General features: G+C 45.5%; 1 protein-coding gene across 4 annotated transcripts in view; it reads right to left on the bottom strand.

The window, feature by feature from the left end:
* Nucleotides 1-24,525, bottom strand: part of SLC8A1 (solute carrier family 8 member A1) — a 134,320-nt gene that overhangs the window by 76,435 nt on the left and 33,360 nt on the right. For 2 of the 4 annotated variants that reach the window (XM_019549039.1, XM_019549036.1), the window contains exons 1-2: nucleotides 24,335-24,519; nucleotides 3,795-5,628 (exon numbers count right to left, since the gene is read on the bottom strand). In XM_019549039.1, the coding sequence (XP_019404584.1) occupies nucleotides 3,795-5,590 (1,796 nt within the window). In that variant the 5' untranslated portion in view covers nucleotides 5,591-5,628; nucleotides 24,335-24,519. Of the gene's footprint in view, nucleotides 1-3,794; nucleotides 5,629-24,302; nucleotides 24,520-24,525 lie in introns of those variants that run through there. The other 2 variants (XM_019549038.1, XM_019549037.1) reach the window with 2 other exon arrangements.

The raw sequence follows: 24,525 nt of genomic DNA, 5'->3' as shown, positions 1-24,525 counted from the left end.
ATGACCTATTGTGACTGGAATTATGTGGCACAGAAATATTCAAATAACAAATTCCTTGTAATACATATTTAGATGCTGCTTTCCCCTTATTGCTAACTTATACCTCTAAAATCAATCCAGGGTCCCTGTCAAGCCTGCCCATCAGTGCTATGTTAGGAGAAATAACAAAAGCAATGCTGTGGTAGGTATATGCTGTAGAAGAACGGCATCGCTGATTCAAGGGCACACCTAGGTAGTGTGGGGTTTGCTTTGCCAGCACAAGAGTGAAAGCCAGGTTTAATGCCCACAAGAATAACAGTTTCTACAGCTATTTCCTGCCCTTTGGGGGACGGGGAATACCAGTGCATTTCAAAACAGGGAAGTCTCGCTGGATACCATAAACAAACAATGCTTTATGTAACTGAGCCTTTTGGGAGCATTCTGGCTGTTCAATACCGAGGGCCTAGTTTTCAAAAGAACTAAACCCCCTTGGCTATTCCCAATTTCTGAGGGACTTGTGGGCTAGAGCCAGAGCTCTAATATTAAACATTTCAGTACGGTTTTATTATATCTTTGTTCTCTCCAGGCCTGCCCCATCTCAGCAGTCAGTATCACATAGATATATTTATCTTAGCCAGCTTTGCTCATCTTGACTTTATCATAAACTAATCAATAAAATCTAGAGCATCACAGTTGGAAGAGCATCCCTGACTATTAGCAAGACCAATAAAGCCTCATAAGGACAGACCTACTAGCCAACAGTGGGCAAGTGAATTCTGAAATCTTAGACTCTGATTGGGTTGAGCAAGTCATGCCATTACATTATTCAATGTAGTCTTAATTAGCTATGCCAGAATTCTAACAAACAGGCTGACATTGTAAACAGGCTTCCAGTCCCTGATTGGCAAGGATTCCCAGTTTTCTCTGATTGAAAATAATCCCCAATTTTCAGTTTAAAAGAAAGTAACACAAAATCCACATTGTTCCATGATTAAAATGACACACCACTAATATATAGATAGTTTTCTAATATATAGATAGATATTAGTGGTGTGTCATTTTAATTATGGAACAATGTGGATTTTGGGTTACTTTTTCTGAACTGAAAACTGGGGATTATTTTTTTTTTAAATCAGACTAACCAGGATCCCTGGTCATCAGAGTATTCAGCTGGAAATAAGGATTTATTCAAAGTAGGCCTCAATTTTCAAAGAGGGAAGCCTGAACTGAGGCACTCAGTGTGGTGGCGTTACATTTGCAGAAGCAGATCAGAGCTTCCAGGTGCGCAGTAATTCTGCAAATCCAGCCTCCCTCCCTTGTTTGGGTGTCAGAGGTTGAATGTTGGAAACTGACTTCTAGCCCCCTGCCCCATGTTTGAAAAAACTGTGCCCTAATTCTCAGCCAGATTGGCTGGTTATTCTGCATATCCCTGTTCTGAGTCATCATTTTCCCTCTAAAGATGAAAAACGACAACAGTCAACCACAGGTGATCAGCCACCTCTCGGTAAAATAGCCTACTGCTCAGTATAGCAGCCTGTGATGGGATAGTGACTCACACAACATCCTCTTAGGGGCCATCTCCCTGGTAATATTTGGCATCCCAAAAGATCTGGGACAGAGTGATATTTCTGTGCAGCAGGCCCTGTGCAGTCTGTCCTTCCCAAGAAACAGGCTCTGATGTGGTGAAGCTGGTGGCAGCCTGATGAAACTGTTCCATAGCTGCTGAATAGCCCCTGGCTGTGTTTCTTAAAAAGAGGTGATCTCTCCTTGCAGACAGGGTGTGTGCAGTTGACTAGTAATGACAGTTACGATACATACTGAACTGGTCTTACTTAATGCCAAGGAGAAACAGGAGCACAGCAATTTCCCCTCAGGAAGATCACTGAAGTAATCAAACCACATCCTTTCAACTCTTCTCTATGGCAAACCCCTTAGCTATTTTGTTTGTGACAAACCTTAAGAATAGCTACAGGAGACCAAAAACTGTAAATCATACATCTGTAAAACGTAAAATACAGAGGATGGGAAAAGGGACTGTACCCACCCCAGTATCCCAAGGACCAAATCAGAAACCAAGCACTCACATAGTTAACAAGAGAAAAATGATGCAACTGTACCCTTCATGAAGGAGGCAGCAGAAAGCCTGTGGCCACAGTGGTGGCATACAGCCAAATAAGAAAGCCAGGGGAGGATTTGTCAGTCTTTAAGCTTCGGATTGCATAGTTGCACACCACACAATTATTTTGTGTAAATGTGTCAAAAGGAAATTAATTCTAAATCCAATCCCAGCCTAAGATGTTGCTGCAGTAGCCTGATTTTGCTACCACTCATTTTGATACTAAAATGACCTGATTAAAAATGTTCCCAAAGTTCCTTAATTTCACTATGTTAACATATCCTGTCTTCATAGACACTGACTCCTTCCTGGCAAAAGAATCTACAGTCCACTAATTTGACCCAGAATCCCTCTACTCTCTATTATAGCTATGCCCTGTTCATGACCACTCAAGAACAGGAAATACACAAACACAACTTAGACCATCCACAACACAGCTGCGGTGAAGTCTTCACACAGTTACAAACAGGTGGGGGGAAGACATCCTGATTTCATTCCCCTGAGCTCTGTCTGACACTTTGTATATGTATTAAAATAACATTATTGAAAAAAAATGTTAATCCTTGCTCTTTTTTTCTTTTTTTTAATACTTTTTTCCCTGTACCTTCAGAACAGAGATAATGTAGGAAACATAATACATACTCCATCTGCTCCTGCTGGAAATGTCTAGTCTCTTAAAAACAAGGAAAAAAAGATAATATTTAGCACTGGGTTCAATCCAAACCCTGGCTTTCTTTTGAGTATGTCCCACACTCTGCCAGGAACTGCTCCACATTCTGTGGTGGTTGAGGGGGTGGAGAAAGGTTGTGCAATGGAGACTACTGTTCATGGGTGCCCCACCTGAGGACACAGCAGTACTCAAGCTGACCAGGTTTTGTGGTCTTTCCATCCTCTACCCCTTCCAGAGATAGACCAGGGCAGAGAGTTCTCTCTCTGGGGGCTATTGAGGATAAGTTTTCCACTGTAGCCTTTTTGGCTATTGCCCTTCTCCACAAAGTGATAAATACGCTGAGGCAGTAAAGTTTCCACTGGTCACCAGGAAATGCTTATCAGAATCATTTCCTTCTAAATCCTTTTCCACTGTCAGCTCAAATGTGGTTGCTCTTATCCTTTTCCTCACTCCCACCTCACATGGTCATGTTTCTTCACAACAGCCTGCAGGCTTTACAAATGTACAAGCACTTTTAAAGAGGTGCTGCAAATGATATCTTTCAGAGTAAATGCCAAGGAGCCACCCTGAGAAACACGGCAAACAGAAGGCTGAGCCTGATTCTGTATGTACTCACACCCCACAAGCACAAGGGACAGATTACACAGCTCCTGTACTTGTGCCTTGGAAACCCAGTCCCATTTGCTAGTAGGTGAGTATTAGTGATACCAGTCCTTCTGTTGTGGGGACGAGATCACATGGATCTGCTGTTTGAGGACCAAGTGGCTATGTGTCCCTCCATGAATCCATGAGCCCTTTCCTCCACATAGGGTACACAGAATGTAACATACACAAGTACTCTATCATCTGACACGCTAGTGCAATAACAACATAGCATTTCTGGTATACTGGGGGCTCCCATAGGCACTCAAGGCCATTCAGGACTTGCAACAATGCAAGTAGAGCATGATGGTACATGCCTCCTGAACACCATATGATCAACTGTGTTTAATTTTATATAAGCAAACCAGATTTTAAAAAGTTACTTACACAATCTCATCATTCTGGAATTCAAGCTCTCCACAAGTATCCTCAAAGTCCTCTCCTCCACCTTTGGCTGAGCCTTCAATGGTTTTGTAGGGCACGATAACATTTCCTCGGGCTCCAGATGTTCTTAGCACTTTCACTTCCATGGTTCCAACACTCTCACTGATGTGAGTGACAGGCTCCTCAAAGGTAAAGATGCCAGCATGATCATCATCAAAGATGGTCACTGTGGCAGTAGAGGGGGATCCCAGGCAGGCCAACATTGCTACGTGGTTGGCTTCCAGAATGCCCTCATCCAAGGCTTCAGAGCTTACCCTCACATTGCTGAGGTGAACAAGAAAGTTCTCATCCTCCTCAAAGATATCATCATCAATTATGCCAACTCGGATTTCTTTCTGCGTCTCCCCTGGTTTGAAAACCACAGTCCCTTCAGTAAACTCATAGTCAGATCCAGCATTGGCTGTGCCATCTTCTGTTCGGAAGTCAACATACACTGTGTTAGTCAGATCGCCACCCCGCCGAACGAGGGTCAGTGCAACCGTGCCACAGTTCTCTAGACACTGGTAGGTGCCCTGCTCAAAGCAAATCTTACTGATGGGGTCATTTTCCGCCACCTCACTGTTGACCTCATGCATACTGACTGCTTTCCGAGCTTGGTCAGCAGCATGCCTCTTCAGGATGTTGCCCGCTCCAGTCATTAGTCGCGTGGCCTGAATACGATAAAAGGCTCGACTCTTCTGCTGTTGACTCAGGACTTGATAGTTGGCTAGCTCAATTAGTTGTTCTATTTCTTTGTCAGGGTGTTTCTGCTTCAGCTCCTTCAGGATCCGAGCCATTTCCCTCCTGGCTTCCTCATCATCTTGGTCCTTCTCATCAACTTCTAGAACCAGAGTACCATCCAAGAAGTTCTCTACATGGGAATTAATCACTTTTCCATCCATTTCAATGTCAGCTTTGGATGATGGCCTGTCACCTTCATGTTCAATGATCATGCCTCTCTGCTTGCCTGCCCTATACCTCTTGTAGACATACTTGTAAAATAAAAGCCTTCTGTCTGCCACCCATGCAAACACCACACAGATGGGAAAGAAGAAAAAAGTAAGCAAGCCTTCCCAGACATCCACAATCCCAGGAGATGAGACAGATAAAATAATGTAAAGCCAAGTATAGGCAAAGATGCTCCAAGCTGCTGTAACAAAAAACACTCGTAGGTGCTTAATCTTCCTTATCTCACCATCAGGGACCACGTAGACACAAATTGCTATGATGATGAACATGTTAAAAGCAGCACTTCCCACAATGGTGCTGGGCCCAAGATCCCCTGCTGTGAAACCATGACCACACACTTCTATAACAGAAAGAAGAATCTCAGGTGCTGAAGAGCCCAGAGCCATCAATGTTAAGTTGGAAACAGTCTCATTCCAAATCCTCACTGTGGTTTTGCTCGTCTCACCGTTGGGCTTCTTGATTGTTATCTCCCTCTCCTGAGATGTAATGACTTCTATAGAGGACATGAAGCGGTCAGCAATGATGGATACCCCTAGGAACATATAGACCATAGCTACAAAATACACTGTAGCTCTCGCAATTTTATCACCAAATGAAGGGTCTTGGGGCTCCCATATTGGTAAAATGATGCCCTTCTTGCAAATATATGAACCAGTACATTCTGATTTATTGGCAGGCTCTTCACTTGGGTTTTCTGCCAGCACTTTGTCCACATGGAACAACAGAAGTGCCACAATACTGAAAAGATGAAAGCCTGAAGGGAAGGTGGAGGAGTTACTTAATTTCAACATGGTAGCTTTCTCTGGCCAGCTTCCAAGTGTTTTCCAACCTGCAGATAGAATGGGAAGAAGTGTTATCCAAATCAAACTTCTTTACCAAAAAACAACTGTAAACACTTTGACCTGTTATACATGTTCTGTGAGCTGCATATCACTTATCCTTCAGGAGAATCATAACAACACTGGAACTAGGCTATCCACATTTACCCAAACTCAAGACTACTTTGAATACCCAATAATTAGATTCTAGACATGGAAAATATATACATTTGTTATATTTGCCATGTCTTAGACTCTAATTATTAGAAGGTTGGTTTCAATTCATCCCCCTACCTCCGCAGCAGGGAAAGCAGCATAGGGGGGGCAGGAAGTGGAGTCAAGAGTCATGACTGAGGACAAGCAATGGGGAAGGAGGAGAGGGGAAGGCAGGAGAAAGAGGTAGCACAGGGGGCAGAGGCAACAGAGGTGAAGGCAGGGAGAGGCAGTGTGGGGTTAGAGGCAGAGGCCACAACTCCAACTCTGACACTGAGTGTGGGTTGGGGCCAGAACCACAGCAGCTGCCTGCCCTCCAACTCTGTACCTGAATCCAAGACGATGGGCTTCCATCACTGAATGTAGGTGGGGGGACCTTGTCTTGTATTTTAATAAATATGGAAAATTCTAAATGAATGCACATGTGTGTCACTGTTAACGTCAGTTTCTGAAGTAACACTCTCCTTGTTCAATTTTTTATTAACATACCATCATGTAGTACAGCTGGTAGAATTGTTTCCAAATTCAAAGTTTCAGTTAAATAAATCTTGAAATTTAATGTAAAATTCTCCAATAAATGTAACCGTCTCATATTTTTGCCAATTTTTATTACTACAAAATGAATTCAGAAATCTTTTTAGACTTCACGTATATTCATACTCCTTGCACAAGTCTGTTTCAGGGCCTGCAGTGCCACATCAACCGACATGCGGGGCTTCCCCCAGGTCCAGAAATTGGGGGTGGGGGAGTGATGGCACCACTCCCTGGCTGCCAAGTTTCAAAACCTATGGAATGCCCTGGGCCATATGCAGTGGATTGGAGTCCTGATCTCACTGTGCAGGGCTGGCAGGGACAGTTCCAGGCCCCAGTACCCAATCCTAGAATGCAGGGGGTGAGAGGGGGTGGTGCTGGATGCCAAGAGGCCAATCCTGATGCAAAAGGGGGTGGTGCCAGGCATCCAGGGTCTAACTCCAGCACACAGTGGTGGGAGGGGACCAGGTCAGGCCCTGGGGTTCAATCTGGCCCACAAACTAGCCTTGCACCATTTTGGCCTGCAGGGCCAAAAGGTTTGGCACCATTGGTCTATTCCATACCGAATGTGTACATTAAGTAAATAAAGTCATACAATTGACAGCTGTACAGGTGCTCAGATAGGAACTGAAGGTATATATGTATTCTTACCTCTGGCCCTCAAGAATATGCAATATGAGAGTCTTAATATCAGAGCAATAGCATGTGATCATGTAATTAAATATATCAAAAAGGTTTGGACTTTCTTTAGCTAAAAAGCACCTACTATGTACCTATGAATAATTTATTTTTGTATACCTTAGGAGGGAGCCCATCTCTCGCTCACTTTCCTTCCAGAGTTGGGCTCCCTCCCACCCATCTGGAGCCTTGGCCACTCCACTTACACTTTACACAAACACTGAGGCACTAAGGACAGGTCCTAGTTCTGCCTGGGGACTTCAGCAGAGGACGGGCCAGATTCTAGTCTACCTTTTAGGTGTGTAAGGGGAGTTGGGTTCCTAGAGTGCAAATCTATTTCACCTGATGGAAGTCCCTGAAAACAGTCAATGTAAAAAGTGAATAAATCCTTCTCCTCCACTCTTTTTCCCAGCTGCATTTTTGTGACTCAGTCTTAAGGGTCAAAAGGTGGTACAGTACATTATAGAAATAGATATAGTAATGGATTCACAGGATTTAAAGAGGATAGAACTCCACTTAGATGGTGGAAGTCCACTTAGATGCCCACCAGGTGAAACAATCTGACCCTTAGTGACAAGCTGGCTGACTGAAAAGCCCTCTTAGCTGTGCATAAATTTGAAGAGCAGTTGCCCATAGGTATATAACAACACTCAGTGAAAAAACATGAGCATGGTCATTTCATCATTTTCAAATGAAAACTAGTTCTTTATTTTATCAAAGATATGTTCTCCCTCCATGAGGGCTATTCCCATGGTATTTTCTAGTTTCCCATTCCAAACTGTCTTTGCTGTAGGGATGGTTAAAGTTTCTGATTGTATATTTTCAATGCTAATGCTTATGTATTTCATTAAAGTATGAATAAAAAGGCACAAAATGAGCATGGAAAGTTTCAAAGCAAGTCACACAAGGCTGAAAAGAGAGGGTTGCAATGAAGACTGTTATAGTGCTTAGATCATATACAATGCTTTTCTTCGCTAGATTTCAGCATGCTTTACATAAAGTGAATATCATTACAGTATTCCCATTTCAAAGATAGGGAAACTGAGGCACTAGGAGGTGAAATAACTTGCCCAGGCTACCCAGAAGGTCAGTAACAAAGTTGGAAATAGAACCCAAGGCTCTGGGAAGCCAATCCAGTACACTATACACCAGCTCTTTTAACTTCTACCAGGTCACAATGAGAACAGCAAACACCATACTGGAGCTGATCACTATCTCAGCTGCCCTAAGTATACTGCACACCATCCCACATAAAAGTACAGGCTGCTCAAATTTCACTGAAAACTGGATGGATCATGACAGGATGACCAAGATAAAAATCATGTCCACCAATTGTTTCCAAGGACTCTGCTTGCATGTCCTGTAACAGTAAATGTACTTTGAAATCCTGTTTAGAACACAGCATCTTTTTCTTAATGAAAGTTTCCTTCTTCCTGTTTCTTGCTATATTAGAGACCTGGTATACCACAAAAGCCTAACAGATGGCACAAGCAGCAGTGCCGAACATAATGTTTACTAGTCAGATGCCAACTCCTGAGAACGATTCACCTTGGTCATTCCAAAAGAAGAATACATAGTGGCCTTGGGGACTCAAATACCTGATTGTCTCAAGCTACGATTACATTCAAATGACCATATGTCATGCTAAACTGAAATGGTTTCTGCCCATCAGAATGCAGGCTAGGCTGCCTGGGAAAGAGAACAAAAGCAAAGAATTAGGAAAAAATAGCAAACGTGGCAAAATTATTTAGATGACTCAAGATTAGCAACAATTCTGAAAATCCTGTCAAAGAAAAGCTAGAAGACCAAGGTAGCTCAATGGCAGATGAAAATCAGGGATGATAACTGTGAGCTATCCTAAAAGTTATTGGCAGACTTTGAACATTATATGCACTTTACTGGGTCCTAAAGTAACTCCATCTGCTCAGCAAAACGACTTGGGTGTTGCCGAGGACACATCTGAAAAATCCTCTGCTTAGTTTGCAGCAACCAATAACACAATGAACAGGCAATTGCATGAAACATAATTCTGAAAAATATTCTAATGCTACTGTATAGGTTACGTGAGTTACATTATCTGCGATATCATGGTTCTTTCCAGTTATTTTGAAAGGGGTGATAGCAAAAAAGTACAGCAATGTTAAGCAAGGATTACTTGACACAGCATTCCTTGTGCATGGAGAGACTGAAAGAGACTGAGGCTTTTTAGGTTACAGAAGACAATGGTGCTACAATAAGTTCCCACTTGTACAGAGGCAGATATGGTTCCTTAGAACTGCAAGTGTGCTGTGCTGAGGGAAAGCCTGCTTTAAGACTAATAGAGGCTGGTTTTACCACTCTTATCATTCAGGCTGTTAGAAAATTAGAAAAAGAGGCATTATTAAAGTGAATACAGGAGTCATTTCATCGCATACCACTAGATACAGCCATGATAACCCTTTAGAAGAGAATTTTACTAGGCATGCAGCCAGACTAAAGTGAATTTATGCTCATTGTGCATCTTTAACCAGAACATAACTTAGTCAATGCCTAACTATATTGCTTGGGTGTTATGTTGTTTCAAACCACGACATAGATAAAATGAGATGTGCTAAATCTGATAAGATAACAGAAATTGACATGGCATCCATTTTCTTATTATAGGTACATCTGGAATGTTCTAATTTCTTTTTACAATTTGAATTCAAGGAGAAATTTTGTAATGTATAAACATACAAATAAATACTACACTGTTTTTCTACGTCATGAATACTTATTGCAGGGAGTAGTTGTTTTAATTCAAAGAACAAAAATATCCTCCCGCCCTTATTCAATAGATTTCCTCTTTGAGGCCAGTCAGATAGTCTTGCAAGTCTAAAATTATTCAAAGCAACCAGCACTGTGAAATCCCCTTGGCAAGAGAAGAAAACAGATGGTCCTAGAGAAAATTTTATACTTCGGGTCACTGAGTTAGGTTATATAGAATAGCAGTCCCATCACACTTTGGATCAACTCCATAATCTTAAAAGGATGGATGCATTGACAACTTTAGTCAATAAAATTTATCTATGGGGATTAATAAATCACTTGAACTTTATTTAAAGGGTTATTCTCTCATTTCAGCATAGGGTCCTTTTGTAACTTGTATTTCAATAGACAATGACAATGAAGTGGAAAATATTTCCACTTGAGCCATTGTTCTGGACCTGTATTTAGTACTCTGTGTATCAAAGGGAAATTCCATTTTTCTGGATATCGTGTGAAAGGAAAAATCTGGAGCTTCTCTAGAGAATCAAATTATACAAAGAATTGGCAGAAGCTTTGAAAGACGAAATATAATCAAAACTAATCTTGTGTGTCAAGACCTTTTTCTTCCACCCTGGAGCAAGCAGCTTGCAAATGGTGAATATCACATTTGCGAGATGAGTAAAATCAAGACCTACAACATGTAAGCAAAAATGCCTGGCATAGTCCCTACTTAGGGCCTCAGGTACTACCACAGTTCAAATAATAAATCATAAAAGGCTGTGTGCAATTGCAATGAATGGGGTTTGTGTACATGGGTACTGCAAGCCAGGAGTTCTCTTGGTCTAAATCCAAGCCAGACCCTAGTCTTTGGTTCAGTGTCAAATCAACAGTAGCCACATCTGCAATCAGGTATGGGCAGCAAATCCCCAACCCTTCCTTACTGTAAGCACAGGCTACTAGAAACAGAGAAGTGGCTTAACTTCTTCAGTTTGTTTTCCTTTTCATTTACAAACCTCTCCATGCATGGGGTGAAAAGCACCTAGGGCAGGCTCCCAGGTAACTGACCTACCTCACAGAACCACAGTTACTATGAAGTAGTCAGCACATCATCAGGTTCATTCTCTCTCTCATTACTCCCAGATTCCACAGACAGCACCTCAGCTGCTGAGGCTATCTTAGCTGTACAGCCCCTACCACAGGAGAGTCTGATCCCAAATGGGGGCTCTCAGGCATTATCAAGGTACAAATAAGAAAGAGGAAAAGGATTCTGAAATTAAAAGGTTCACTCTTAAGCTGGGGTAAGGTTACTGTTATGCATCAAGAACACTTTAATGGTAATGGGTACGTGTCGTTCGAGTGCTTTTCCCATCAGTGTCATCAAGGAAAGCGCTGGTTAAACCAAGTTATATTCTAGATCAACCTCAATCCTTAACAACCTCTCTAGTGTGTGCACATGCATGTCTATCACAGGGAACTCCCTTGTACTTCCAGTACATAAACAGTCATGCAAAACACACTTTTTGGTTCCTCACAGTCACACTCAGGCTTTCACAGTGAATGGTGTGTACTGCAGCAGCTGTAAGGGGCCATAATCATGGACAGGGCGCCATCATGCTGGGAGCTGTGTGCACACAGGTAATGAAGAGACTACAGGTGCACCAACAGATGTTTTTTGGGCTGATGCCAATGGCCAATTTTTAAGGAACTATATCGGCCAATACTGGTCCTTTTCCGATACGCAGCTGGAGACCAGCATCGGGTTGGTAAGTCTGGTGTGGGAAAAGAGCGGGGGGAGAGAAGGAGGGGCAGCGGTGAGCGAGTGGGGCAGGGGCAGGGCACAAGATGGAGCTGTGAACAGTTCATCAGCAGGGGGTGCAGGAGGGAGGCATGAGGGGCAAGAGCAGTTCCTGCCTGGCACAGACCCTGGGAGGGCATGTGCCCCTGTACCTCCTTAAGCAGGGAGGGCTGGGGCTGGGGCTGGGGCTGAGGCTGGGGCTGCGCTGGGCTCTTCCTGGTGGGGGCTGAGCCGGGCTGCACTGTGTTTGGGACAAGCAGTTGCAGTGCTAGGAATGGGGCATTTATCAGCCACATTATCAGCGGCATCAGGCAAAAAAAGTCGATTTCCAATATGTTTAATTTTCTTTATATTGCTGCTGATCCAATATGGGACTGATGTATCAGTGCACCTGAAGAAGGGATAGCTCTTGCCCAACAGAGCCTACAGTCTAAGCAAGCCTTCACCTCGCCTGTATTTAGATGCAGCCCCACAGACCTGGATGTAGTAGTGATATCCAGAATGTGTTGCTTGCACAATGAGAAAAAGCATGGCACTGGCTATGAGGTCCCATGACACCCAGACACCACCCGAAGGGATATGATGAGACACTGTGGCACACAATCTTCTGCTCACACTCCTCAATTTGGCCAGGATTGTTCCAGGTTTTGGAAATTCACCTGGATAACTGCCTATGCCTAGCACTCCTGATAGCTACACACATCTCCCCCCACCCCATCCCCTTCTACTCTCAGGAATAAAGCAGAGCTGCTTCTCAGTTCCTCCTCCCTGGGGGTACTGATCATCTGGGAGTTTCCTCAACAAGCTGGAACCAACCACCCACTCCCATTCAGACAGAGCCAATACCCATATTACATATGCTCTTGTCCATCTCAGACCCCTGTGAAGAATGTGCTGTGGAGAAGGCCTGGGTAGGAAGGGAAGGAGAAGCACAGGTGAGCCCCAGTACATGTGGTCTCTACACACCCCTGCACCCTGGGATGAAGTGAACATGATGCTTTGTACCATCCCCAGTGTGGACTGACCAGGGCCTAGCAGGCAGTCTGAAGATGTGTCACTGCAGTATTTGGGCAATGGGGCCTGAAGGGAGGCAAGAATACTGCAGTGTCTAGCCCTCCACTGAGACCTAGGGCAGCTTCCATGCTATTGCATTTGCTTACTGTATTTGGTGGGCTGAAGCTTTCAAACCCAACCAGATCCCCAAGCTAAGCTCCCAAGGCTGTTTTCCTCATATACATCAGGTAAGATTGTTGCCTTTCAGACACCCCTCAAGTTCTGACTTTTTAATTAGCTTATTTCTATGCATCTAGGCTTGTAACCACCCTCTCCACCCTCCCCATGTATGATTCATGCCATTCAGGCTCTTTGTTTGCTGTTACTAGAACAGATTTCAGTCCCTCTCTTTTTTTTCCATAGAGTGCTACTTCTCTCTTCCAGCCGCTGTCTTCTCTTCTTGGGAGATGTCTTGTGTTTGGATATCTTGCCTTGCTGTGTCAGGTTCCAAACCCCTTTGTTCTTTTAAAAACCATTTGTGACTGGGCTTATAACTCATTTGCAACGTGTTGACAGCAGCATTTGTATTCAGACTGCTGAAAACGATTATCAGGCTGGGTGCTTTTATGACAGCCCAAAAAGTGGGTAATGCAGAGATTGTCTGGTACTAGTTTCCCAAGAAATGAGTAATGTGAGAGAGACAAAAAGGGATGCTTTCCATAAGGAATTATTTTTCAAGCATTCAACAGAAAATGCACTTTAGCACAGAGCAGCTGTAACACAGCAATATTTCCATTGTTACAGGCACAGCTGGAGGTGTCCAACCTTGCCTAACCTGCTATAACATTAGCCCCATAATAAGCATACATTTAATTCTGGTTACACTGGGGATGGATATCCTCTCATCCATATCACTGGTTCAGAAGAGACAGGTATAAAAGACCAACAGGGCTGGAAGTATCCTGTCCAATATAAGGATGTCCAGAGAGGCTGTGAACTTTCCGGTGTGGTCTAGTGCTGAACCATCCACATAATGAAAATGTTCTTCCTAACATCCATCCTAAGTTTCCCTTGTTGCAATGCAAGTCTTAACTCTTTGTAATGTCCCCTGAGGTCACAAAATGTAGTCTATTTCTATCCTCTTCATAAGCAGTACATCAGCACAGGTCAACCCCAGGCCAGCCCCATTTGTTCTGTCAGCTGCTGAGGGCTAACTTTTAGGGCTGTGTGAAACAGCACCATTGCATTTTGACCTCTGTTTTGCCATTTTGAAGGGATAGTGTTTTGTTTTGTCGTTTTGTTTCGAAGCACTGTTCTGTTCATTTTGTCAAAACTGTTTCACTGTTTCACCAGTAGGGGAATCATGAAAATGCCTATAATGTTGTCATTTATTGCCTGATTCAGATGAAACTTACAGGGATGGTAGTCCCTTGTGAGGGCATGAAGCCTGTCATGTTTCAAGGAGATAGGTGCAGCAGTTTCTAGGAAACTGCACCTCAAACTGCTAAAAGCAAAACTCATGCTACTTGCTAGCAGTGGCAGCCTTCTGCCACAATGAGAGCAGAACTGGGGGCCCGCACCCCCAGGAGGAGCCCAGCAGTACTGGGAGGGCAGGCTGAGCTCCATGGGGCTGGCAGAGTCACTTGGAGCACAGCCCTGGCTCCAAGTGCAGCGTTGGCAAGCACAGCCTGGTGGCTGGAGGCTCTGCAGCCCCACGGAGCTGAGCCTGGTGGCGGGAGGCACCAGAGAGCCAATGGTGGGACCACTTGAAACGCAGCCCTGGCTCAGAGCACAGACCTGGACAGTGGATCTCCCTACCCTCCCACCACCAGGTTCAGCTCTGTGGGGCTAGCGGAGCTACTTAGAGTACAGCCTGCTGGTAGGAGGCAGGGAGAGCCAGGGCTGTGCTCTGAGTGGCTCCGCTAGCCCCATGGAGCTCAGCTCAGTGACAGGAGTGCCGGTGGCACAGTCCTGGCCAGTGGCTCTCCCCTGCCTCCCACTACCAGGCTCAACTCTGTGGGGCTGTGAAGCCTGCAGGCACTGGGCTGTGCTCACCAGGACTGCACTTGGAGTCAGGGCTGTGCTCTGAGCAGCTCCGCCAGCCCCATGGGGCTCAGCCCAGCAGCAGGAAAGCCAGTGGTGGAGCTGCTTGGAGCACTGCCCTGGTGAGCACAGCCCAGCAGTAGGAAGCTCCGTAGCCTTATGGAGCTGAGCCTGGCAGTGGAAGGCAGAGAAGAGCCACTGGCCAGGGCTGTGCTTGGAGAAGCTCCACCACTGGCTCTCCCGCCACTGGGCTGAGTGCCATGGGGATGGCAGAGACACTTGGAGCACAGCCCTGGCTCTCCCCTGCTTCCCGCCACCAGGCTGCTTCAAAACTCAAAACGTTTTGAGTGCCCTCATTTTGTTTCAAAGCTGCTTTGAAGCCTTTTGTTTCATTTTGATTTCGCTGTTTTGAGCTCCAAATGCATCATAACAGCTTTGAAACAAAACACCTGTTGAAATTTTGTACAGCCCTACTAACCTTACATGATTCCTCCACTAGGGTGAAATATTAACCAATTCCAGCCCAGCTTCTGGGACTGCATGGGTATTAGGATCAATCATGAAGGTGATCTCTCACAATGCAGACACTTGTTCTGATACCTAGAAGATGTATCATAGGCTGGTTTCACACAAGCCATCACCATGTTACTAGCAGGCAGCTATTAACATTCCATTGCCCCACAACTGGGTGGGATGCAGCCCTACAGCACATTTTAGAGAGGCCCAGGTAACTGCTGTGCCAGATAGTATACCGGCAGTCCAGAGGTTTTCAGCATCCATGAAAATGTGTTTTCAGTTATTCCTTCCACAGACCCTTCACATCCCCAGGCTCACAGTCTCGGACAGATAGCAATGTTCCATGAACAGGGAAGCACAGGAGGAGTATCCCCTGCTGGAAGCAATTTCATTTAAAGGATGAGGAAAACTCAGTTCATGTAATACAACTATCTCTCTCTTTCTTAAGTCCATCTCAGCAGACTGCAGCATCACAAGCATTGCCTGGGGAGAAGTGGAATCTTCCAAGTGGCTCAGCTGCAAGCCATATAAGGTGTTAAACAAAAACCAGGCACTAACAGAAAGCCACTGCAGAGTTTGGTGCATGGCACCACCTGATGACAGTAAGACACAGCCTTTAGCAGCCAGGCTATTCACCCCTGTGTGCCTGCTTTCATTTCCAAGTGGGTTAATCTATCTATCTATACATGACCCACTGTGAAAGGAGACTCACACTTTCATCAATGGACATGGCATCATATGCCTATGCCCTCAGCTGGTACCCTAGGCCTGACAGTGTGTGCTTCTCCCATGGTTCAGGCCTATAGCCAGTTAACATGTAACCTCCCCTCCTTTTCCAGGGATCCACTGGGTAGTTTTCCGGTACCACATCTGGTCTCCTCTTCAATCATAAGACAGTGGGTTTACCCCGAAGTCCCCAAAAAGCAGTCACCCTCAAGCTACATCTCTGCCCACCCCATGCTTCAGTGTCTAATTCTACCTGAACTCACACTCTGTGCACTTTTCTAGCAGCAGATGCCAGGGATTCTCAACAAGGGTACTGCATCACTTTACGGAGCCTTAAGATCCTTTCAAGGCTGCTACTCCACAGAGTTAGCAGCTATTCCTTCCTATTAGGTGTGCAAACATGTTTCACAAGATAAATCTAAAGATTTCAAATAGGAATTCATAGTGTTAGAAGCATTCTAACCTGTTGTGGTCTTTCTGAGTTCTTTGCAAAAGAACTGCCCTATTATTTTTCTGTAGTTAAAAGACAAGTATAAGAGCTGACATTTTCTGAGGCATGCCTTGAGCCTAAAAAGGTGCAGAACCACTGGTCTAGGGACTCACAGGGGAAAAGAGGGACAGGAGAGAGGGTCTCGAGTCACTCCTGCTACTTGATCATGTAAAAATGGGATCTAATATCCAGATTCCAAAGCTACCAAAGGGGGCAGGCAGAACTTCTTCCTCTTTGTGGTTACCATTTCTAGACAAGTAGTGTCATGTCCATCATTTGGATTAAGCTAGTCCAGATTTCTAGCAGACAAAGGGAAGGAGTTTTGCTGCTCCTGTCAATTCATGTAAAAAGAAGAGACACAGTCAGGTACCCACAGAGCACTGAAGCCAGTGCTTCCTAAAGTGTTTATTTCCTGCAGTACCTCAGATATCACAGCACAGTAACTTCAACAAATGCTGGCATTTTACAGGCAAGCAGTGTTTACGGACGGGAAAAACGTCGGAAGGCAGAAATAGGTTCAGCAACCTGCCTGGAAGGCTGTGCCATCTGCCGGATTTGGGATGGAGTCTGTTCCAATCCAGCCCTGATTGAGAGCGTAGCAGATCAGTTCTCCTAACCGTGATTTTCCTTTCTATGAAAGAACGCTTGCCTCTCTTCCAAGCAAGATGTGTGCCAAGTCTGGACTTAGAGATGCCTGGAGGAAAGTCCGTGTATCAAAATAAGGTGCCATCTCTTTGTCCATGCAGGGTGACAGAACCCTAACTCACAGCTTTGTCTCCTGGGTTCCCAGCTTCCAAAGAAGACTGCCATTCTGGAACTCACAAGGTCTCTTGGAATAGCCTACTGTGACCCCCACCCCGCAAGTCACAGCAATTTCTAGCACAGCACAACCTAGACTGCATCAGTATAAATAGCCACTCAAACCTTTCCAAATATAGTCAAAGGCACCAGTCCTCAATGAAGCCAACTAAGTAAAAACAAATATCAGGCCCCTGTTTTCTAAATATGACATTTGAAAGTTAGAACAATTATCAAGCCATGACTGATTTTTCCAAATATCCTATCTTCCAGACACAGTGTTTAATTCCCTCCCACAATTTCCTCAGCAACATTCCAAAATAAACAAGTAAATAAAGAAAATAAATCTTCCCCCATATAAAATTTCAGGCAAAAAGGGCTGAGTTTGGGTGAAGCTGGTGAGGGCTGCCTCAGAATGCTATTGACAGAGGTTTCAATCACTACTTCTTAGCAAGCAAACCCAATAGCTTTCTCCCTCAGAAACAGCTGTTTTACCCAAAATGGGGTGATGCCTGTGAGGGAAATGAAGTGAAACTAGGAGTTAAAAAACAACTTATTCCTTTCTCCAGTCCACCCCCTCCTCCCAGCTCCAGTGTCATCACATCTCCCCTCCTTTCCAGTCCTGTTTCCAAAACATGTCTTTCTTGCACCCTTTTACCATTATTCTTTTACCTTTTCTTTGTTTGAACAAGCATCCCAACCAGCCACAGGTAATGCAGGGGAACCATGGCAGCCAACATCCTACTTCTATAAAATGTTTTCAATACATGCTCAAGAGGTCCCGGAGAAAGAGCCACACTCCCTGCTACAGAAGAAGGCAAAAACCCCAAGACCTGTACCATGGTGGAAGGTGACTGGTCTAATGGCTAAGTCATCAGACTGGCACTTTGGAGAGCCAGATTCAACCCCTGGCTGTCCTACAGACTCCAAGCTCAGGCCTGGATCAGCTTTCACATAGCCTGTGCCTCCATTCTCCTTTCATAACATGGTGTCACTCACACTGGCACTGGGAAGGTACAACTTAGATGAAAGCGGTGTCACAGGTGTTGGAGACAGTGAGGGACAGCAAGAAAGAGACATAAAACAGAGCACCCAGGAAAGAGTAGAGGGGGAAGGGAGCAGAAATTGAGTTTTGTGGGAGCTCAGAAGCTCACAAAAGGATGGAGTGAAATTTACCCCTGCAGAGAGGGGCTACATGACACCTATGCATCACTGTTGATAGCCAGGCCTTCCATCAGCCCTCTGCTAGAAGGTGAGTGTCAAGAGAGGAGAATCTGAGGTGAAAGAGCACAGGAAGAGAAGTATGGGGTCAGCAGCTGGGAACGCCTCAGGCACAAAAATGGCCAAAGTAGTGAGCAAAGGAGCAGCTAAAAGGGTGGGATGAGGAAGAATGCAAAAAGGTGGCTTGACACAGCTTCCACCTGTAGGCAAAAACTACCCAGAATATGATTAGGAGTGGAAGGAGACAGCCAGAAAGATGAAGGGTTTGTGTGAGAGCAGGTGGGTGGAGGGAGCAGAAGATAAAGCAACCTTAAATATAAAGAGGCGAGTTTCAGAGGCTGAGCAGGTGGTCTGGAAGGAGCAGGCAGGTCAGCATGGGACCAATATACCAAATGAAAAGAAGCTTGAGATGCTAGACAGCTTGTTAGCAATACATATGTTATTAAAGTGGGGTGCCTCTAGAGACCTGAATGGCCTGTCCATCAGTAACTGATACAACAAGAGGATGTTTCCAGAGCCCTCCACTTACCGTCATGAACAGATTTCTTACGCATACAACCATGCTAGGGTAAGGAAGTCTCTCCCAAAAGGGGTCTTCAAAACCAGCTTCTATTTTAATGTTGGCTCTTCAGCAAAGTTCACTGGTGAGGCCAGACATTTCAGTAATAGCTCTCTGCAGCTCCCTCCCCTCCCCAAAATGCCCAGAACAGATAGCAGAGAAATTCTGAAGGCTCCTGGAAAGTGGGTGCTTTCCAGCCCCAGCAAGTAGTTGTGAAGCAGGCATTTCTTTCCCTGGCAGAGTAACTCGCTTCCTGTTAGGTATGCAGGAATGTTTAGTCTGAGAACTTCATATGTAGCCAGCAATTTTAGCTGCATCCATTTCTGATGCCCAACATTGCTCACCCAGAAGTGATTGGAGTATCTGAGGGCCAGTGCCAAGCACTTGCTGAATGTTGCCTTTAAAGTGTTCCACTCTGGACACTCCAAACCAAAACAGTTTCTAGTCATTTTCAGAGAAATTTGGCTGCTGTTTCCTCTGACAGTGCCTCTGAGTCATGCGGTGCATTTTCTGCTCCTTGACTGAATTTTTTTTAAAACAGACAATTGTCAAATGACAAGCAGCAAACAGAACACTTCTAGTGCAAATACCAGAAGATCTTTTTGTATTTGTGAGGGAAGTTGGTCCTATGGGTGTGTCACATGGCTGGGACTCAGGAGATCACTTGTTTGGTTACTGCCACCATCACAGACACCTCCATGGCCTGGGCTGAGTCACTTGGGCTCAGATTCTTCAAGATATCCAGGCACCTAATTCCTATTCAAAACACAAATCCAAGTGAATTTGAGGATCTGGGTCTTTTATCTTTGTGCCTAAGCCCCTTTCTATAAAACAGGGCTCAAAACCCTGTGAATTTGTCTGTCTTTGTCACGTCTCTACAAGCTGGAAGCTCTTTAGGGATAGGGGCTGCCTCTTACATTTTTCATACAGCGCCTAACACAATGAAGGTGCAGATCTCAGTCATGATCTCTACATGTTACTGTAATACACATAAGAAAATTCCTTTTCAAGCTCTGCCAGCACTGCAGTGACTACCAGCATTTTTTACAATTCTTGATCAACAATACCTCTTAAAGCCCACAAACAACAGCAAGTCCTATTCCCACTATGGGTTATGTTGCTTTTGGTTGATATATTTGTGAAACTGTTTCTCCAAATTTATGCATATGGACTGGGTAATAGCTTGGTGGACGGAATGCTAACCTGCCAAGGCTGAATCCTTGGGTTCTAGATATGCACCTGGGTAAAAAATGCAGGACCTGGTGAAGAGAAAGAACTGATTACTGTGACATATGTTGAGAGGATACCACAGAAGTGCAAAGGCAGTCCCAGCATGTTTTTCGAATGTGTTGGAGAATTTTGGTACAGATCATGGAAAAGCCAGTTTGTGGGGGAAGCTTTTCTTAAGTTGCTGCTCATAAACAGACAGGAATTGTTTGAGAACATGAAGATAGAAGGTAACTTGGGTGACAGTGACCAAAAAATGATACAGCTCAAGATCCTAAGGAAAGGAAGGTAGGAAAGCACCAGAATAAAGATATACATCATCCCTGACCAGTCCTATTTCCTTCCATGACAAAATGACAGGCTTTGTGGATGAGATGAGAACAGTGGATGAAATATTCTTCAACTTCAGCAAGGCTTTTAACACAATCTAGACTAAAGCATGGTAGATGCAGAACTAGTTGGCTCATCAAATTCGAAGAGTAGTCATCAAGGGCTTGATTTCTAATTGGGAGGAGGATCAAACAAGGTTCCCCAGAGACGAGTCCTGAGTTTAGTTAAACATTGTTTAATATCTTCACAAATGATTTGGAGGATGGGATTGAGTGCTTACTTACTATATGTGCAGATGACATTGTGATGGGTGAAGTTGCCAACATTTTGGATGATAAAATTAGGATTCAGAATGACCTTGATAAACTAGAAAAAAATGTTCCTAAATTAATCAAATGAAATTAACGAAGACAAGTGCAAAGTCCTGCACTTAAAATGGAACAATCACATGTGTAAATACAGATTAGGAAATGACTGACTAGGCTGCAGAAGAGGACCTGGGGATTATTATCATGAACCACAAGCTGAATAAAAGACAACGATGAGCTCTTGTTCTCTTGTTGGAAAAAAAAAAGAAAGCCAAAGCATGCAGGGTTGTTTTAACAGAAATGGCACTTTCATAGTCATGGGAAGTGATTACAACTAAGAAAGTCTCATCTGGAGTGCTGCATCCAGTTTCGTGCACTGCAGTTCAAGAAAGATACAGACAAATTATAAAGAGTCCAGCAGAGAGCAACACAAAGTATTAGAGGTCTGGGAAATACATGGAGATAGACCATTCTCTGTGGCCACAGGGGACAGGACAAGTAGTAATTAATGATCTTACTTTGCAAGAAGGGAAATTTAAGTTGGATATTAGGAAGAACTTTCTAACAATGAATGTGGTTAAGCACTGGAACAGGTTACCTGTACAGATTGTAGAAGAATCTCATTCTTTGGAAACTTTAAAGGACAGGTTAGATAAACACTTGGCTGGAATAGTTTATTTGGAGATGATCCAACAAAGAGCATTGGGCTGGCCAAAATAACCTCCTAAGGTCCCACCCAGCCCTACTTTTCTAAGATTCTCTACCCAGAGTACAAATCTTGCCCTCCCCCCCAGAATTAAATAAAATAAAATAAGATAAAAAAAAGCTACATGAAACCAAGTTCAGTCTTGGTAGTGACAGCCCTGAGGCTTGGAGCAGAGCAGATTACTGCTTAGTACACTGCAGGGATAGACAAAGAAACAGGAGCCTTTGAGGACCACTCACTGTCTTGTGCAGCCACCAACAACATGATGTGAGCATAAAATGGCTCTATTCTAATCCCATACAATTCTATACTGCTGTCAGAAGCATAGTGAAACAGACCCCTTAAACACAAAAAGCCTGAAATAGCACATGCTGCAGAAAGATGCCAAGTGCCAGGATCTAGGGAGAGAATTACAGCCAGAAATTTTGAAAGAAAGTGGTTTTGTTGGTGCGTAAACTTTTATCAGCTCCAAACTGTGACAGGCAAAGCATTGAGGAAGACTAGGCTTGTAGACCTTATCTGAGTTTTGTTATATTTAAATCCAAGATGGTGCAACAAGACTTACTGCAGGAATGAACAACATCAAGCAGGGCAGCTTCCAAAGCATTTTTTATAGCTGTAAACAAGAGACGCTTGTAAGATACAAGAGGCAGAGTGGGGTTATTTGGTTGGAAGCAGTTATGAGTAGAGATGGTACAGAAGCTCTAGCAAGTTTAGGCTCCAGAAATGCAAGACATTTTACCACTCTTGAGCACAGGGAACTTGTTACTCGTCTAGCCTCAGAAGGATGTAACAGTTGGAAACAGGATAAAAAACCCTGTGGAAAAACACTCTGTTAAAAAAAGAGAGAAAGAGAGAGATTTGTTAAGCACACCTGAATGCATGCAGGCCTGCTATCTGAGAGTTGCCAGTTCTTGCCATTTTATCATGAGTCTTACAATAATTGAATTTTTTCTCTGTTGCAGGAATCCTGCCTATATGGAAGAATCTTAGCTTTCAATAGAAAAAGAGTAAGTTTCACAGCCTTCTGGCTGTCGAGAACAGCATGAAAATGTAACCCAAGTGGATCCAAAAGGCAAATAAAAAGAACAAGATTAAAAAAAAAACCCAACAAAAAAAGACCTGATTTTTAAGTCACACGATTGCATGGTCTGACTCATGATTTTTCAACATCTGAGGCTGGCAGTCTCACCTTCTGCAATGTGCAAGTGAAAAGAGTAATACACACAAATGTACACACACAAGTGCGACCTGGTGCTTTTACTACAGCTTTCATTTTTAGACTTCTGATCTTCCCTCATGTCTGCTCCCTTTCTGCAATGTTTTGGCAGTCAGCTTTCACTCTCAAGACATTGTGGACTGTGAGGCTGTTCAGCACAGCTTGGCCAGGAAGGAAGAGACACGGCTACTTTTAAAGAATTAAACTAAAATGACTGGTGAGACCTAACCATGCTTCCACTTAGACAAAGCCTATAGGAGGAGTGCTGTTTAACACAGTTCCCCTTAGTGCTGATTCTACATTGCTGCTGGGAAAGAGAAGTGGAGTTTAATCAGGTCCACAGGTATCTCTGATTTTATTTTACCTCTGAAACAGTTTAAATGTCTAAGTGGAAGGAACCAGGGGGTTTGTTCTGCAAAGCAAATGTAAAAAACCCCACAAAACCTCAACAAAACCCCAAACCCCATACAAAATCCAGGGCTTGGCAGCAACGTTTGTTAAACCCAGCACATTAATTAAGCCAGAGACCCATTTTGCAAATGTGTTGCTTTCCTTTCTCTTGCGAAACTGAGCCACCTTTACAAAGAAATTAAGCAGCTTACTGTGAGCCATGACAGAGGTGCTCATCCCTTCGGAGGTTAATTCTGGTTTAGCTCTGGGTTTTACTTACCCCGCTGGGAGATGAGGGTTTTGGCTTATTGGCCTGGCATACACGGGACGGGTTGGTCTCTGACACAGCACCCTGGTGTCCGGGGCAGACCATCTGTCTGCCACAGACACACCTGGAGAGCGCGTGCCCCCTGCTTGGCCCTCACCCTGGGCTTTACCTTCCACAGCGCCATCCTCTCAACAGCTTCCTCTGCACCAGGCAGAAGGGGTTGGCGACCGCATCCCTGGGGCAGGTGAGCCAAGCCCCGGCTTTGCCCACAACCTGCTGCTGGGGGACCACCCCCTCCTGCCAGGCCCTTGGGGACAGCCAGCCCGGGAAGGAAAGACCAGTCCTACACAAGGCGGGTGGAGCCGGGAGCGCCAACTGCGGCATCCCCGCGCTGCAGCGGTGCCGGCTCTGCCCGGGCCCCGTCGCCGGCCGCTCTGTCAGCCCCAGCCCTGCGCCTGCCCCGCCGCTTTTGTCTCGCCACAAGCTCCCGCGGCGGCGGCGGCGGGCTGCAGCCCCTAGCGCCTCCCCGCCCGGGGCTCGCAGAGCAGCGCCGCGCCGGGAGGGCAGGACAGGGAGGGCAGGGGACCGGCGCGCTGCCCCCCGGCGGGAGAGGGAAATACAAATCTCCAGCGCGGCACGAGCCATTCATCATCCCGGCTCGGCCCGGCAGCGCCCCCGCTGCACGGCGCCCGGGGCCAGGCTGGGGCAGACTCCTGCGGCTGCGGCGGGCAGGTGCCTCCGCGCGGGTGTGTGTGTGTGTGTGTGCGTGCGCGGGCGTCTGCTCGGGAATCGCACACACACGCACACACACGGAGGCGCGGCCCCCGCGCTGGGGACACACAGGTGTGCGCGGCCCCGCGCTGGCAGGGATGCGGCGGGGAGTCGCCCCGCGGTCCTCTTCCGCCACCCCAAGCCCAGCCGGCCGTGGTCCCCCCGCCCCGCGGTACCTGGCGGCGGCGCCTCCTCGCCGCGCTCCTACCTGGCGGCTTCTCACAGCGGCACCGGAGCCAGCATCGCTCGGCGGCGGGAGCAGGAGCAGGGGCGGGCGAGCGGCGCGCGCCGCTTCTCTCACTCACACACACGCACACACACACGCGCGCGCGGGCACGGCCACGCGCCTCTGTGCGGCGCGTGAGGCGGGGCGAGGGGGTGGCGATGGCGCGGCGGCGG

This window comes from Crocodylus porosus, unplaced genomic scaffold (assembly GCF_001723895.1).
Source record: "Crocodylus porosus isolate Cpor-Errol unplaced genomic scaffold, CroPor_comp1, whole genome shotgun sequence".
In the NCBI taxonomy this organism is placed as follows: domain Eukaryota; kingdom Metazoa; phylum Chordata; order Crocodylia; family Crocodylidae; genus Crocodylus; species Crocodylus porosus.
This window is presented reverse-complemented; position numbering and strand designations above follow the sequence as displayed.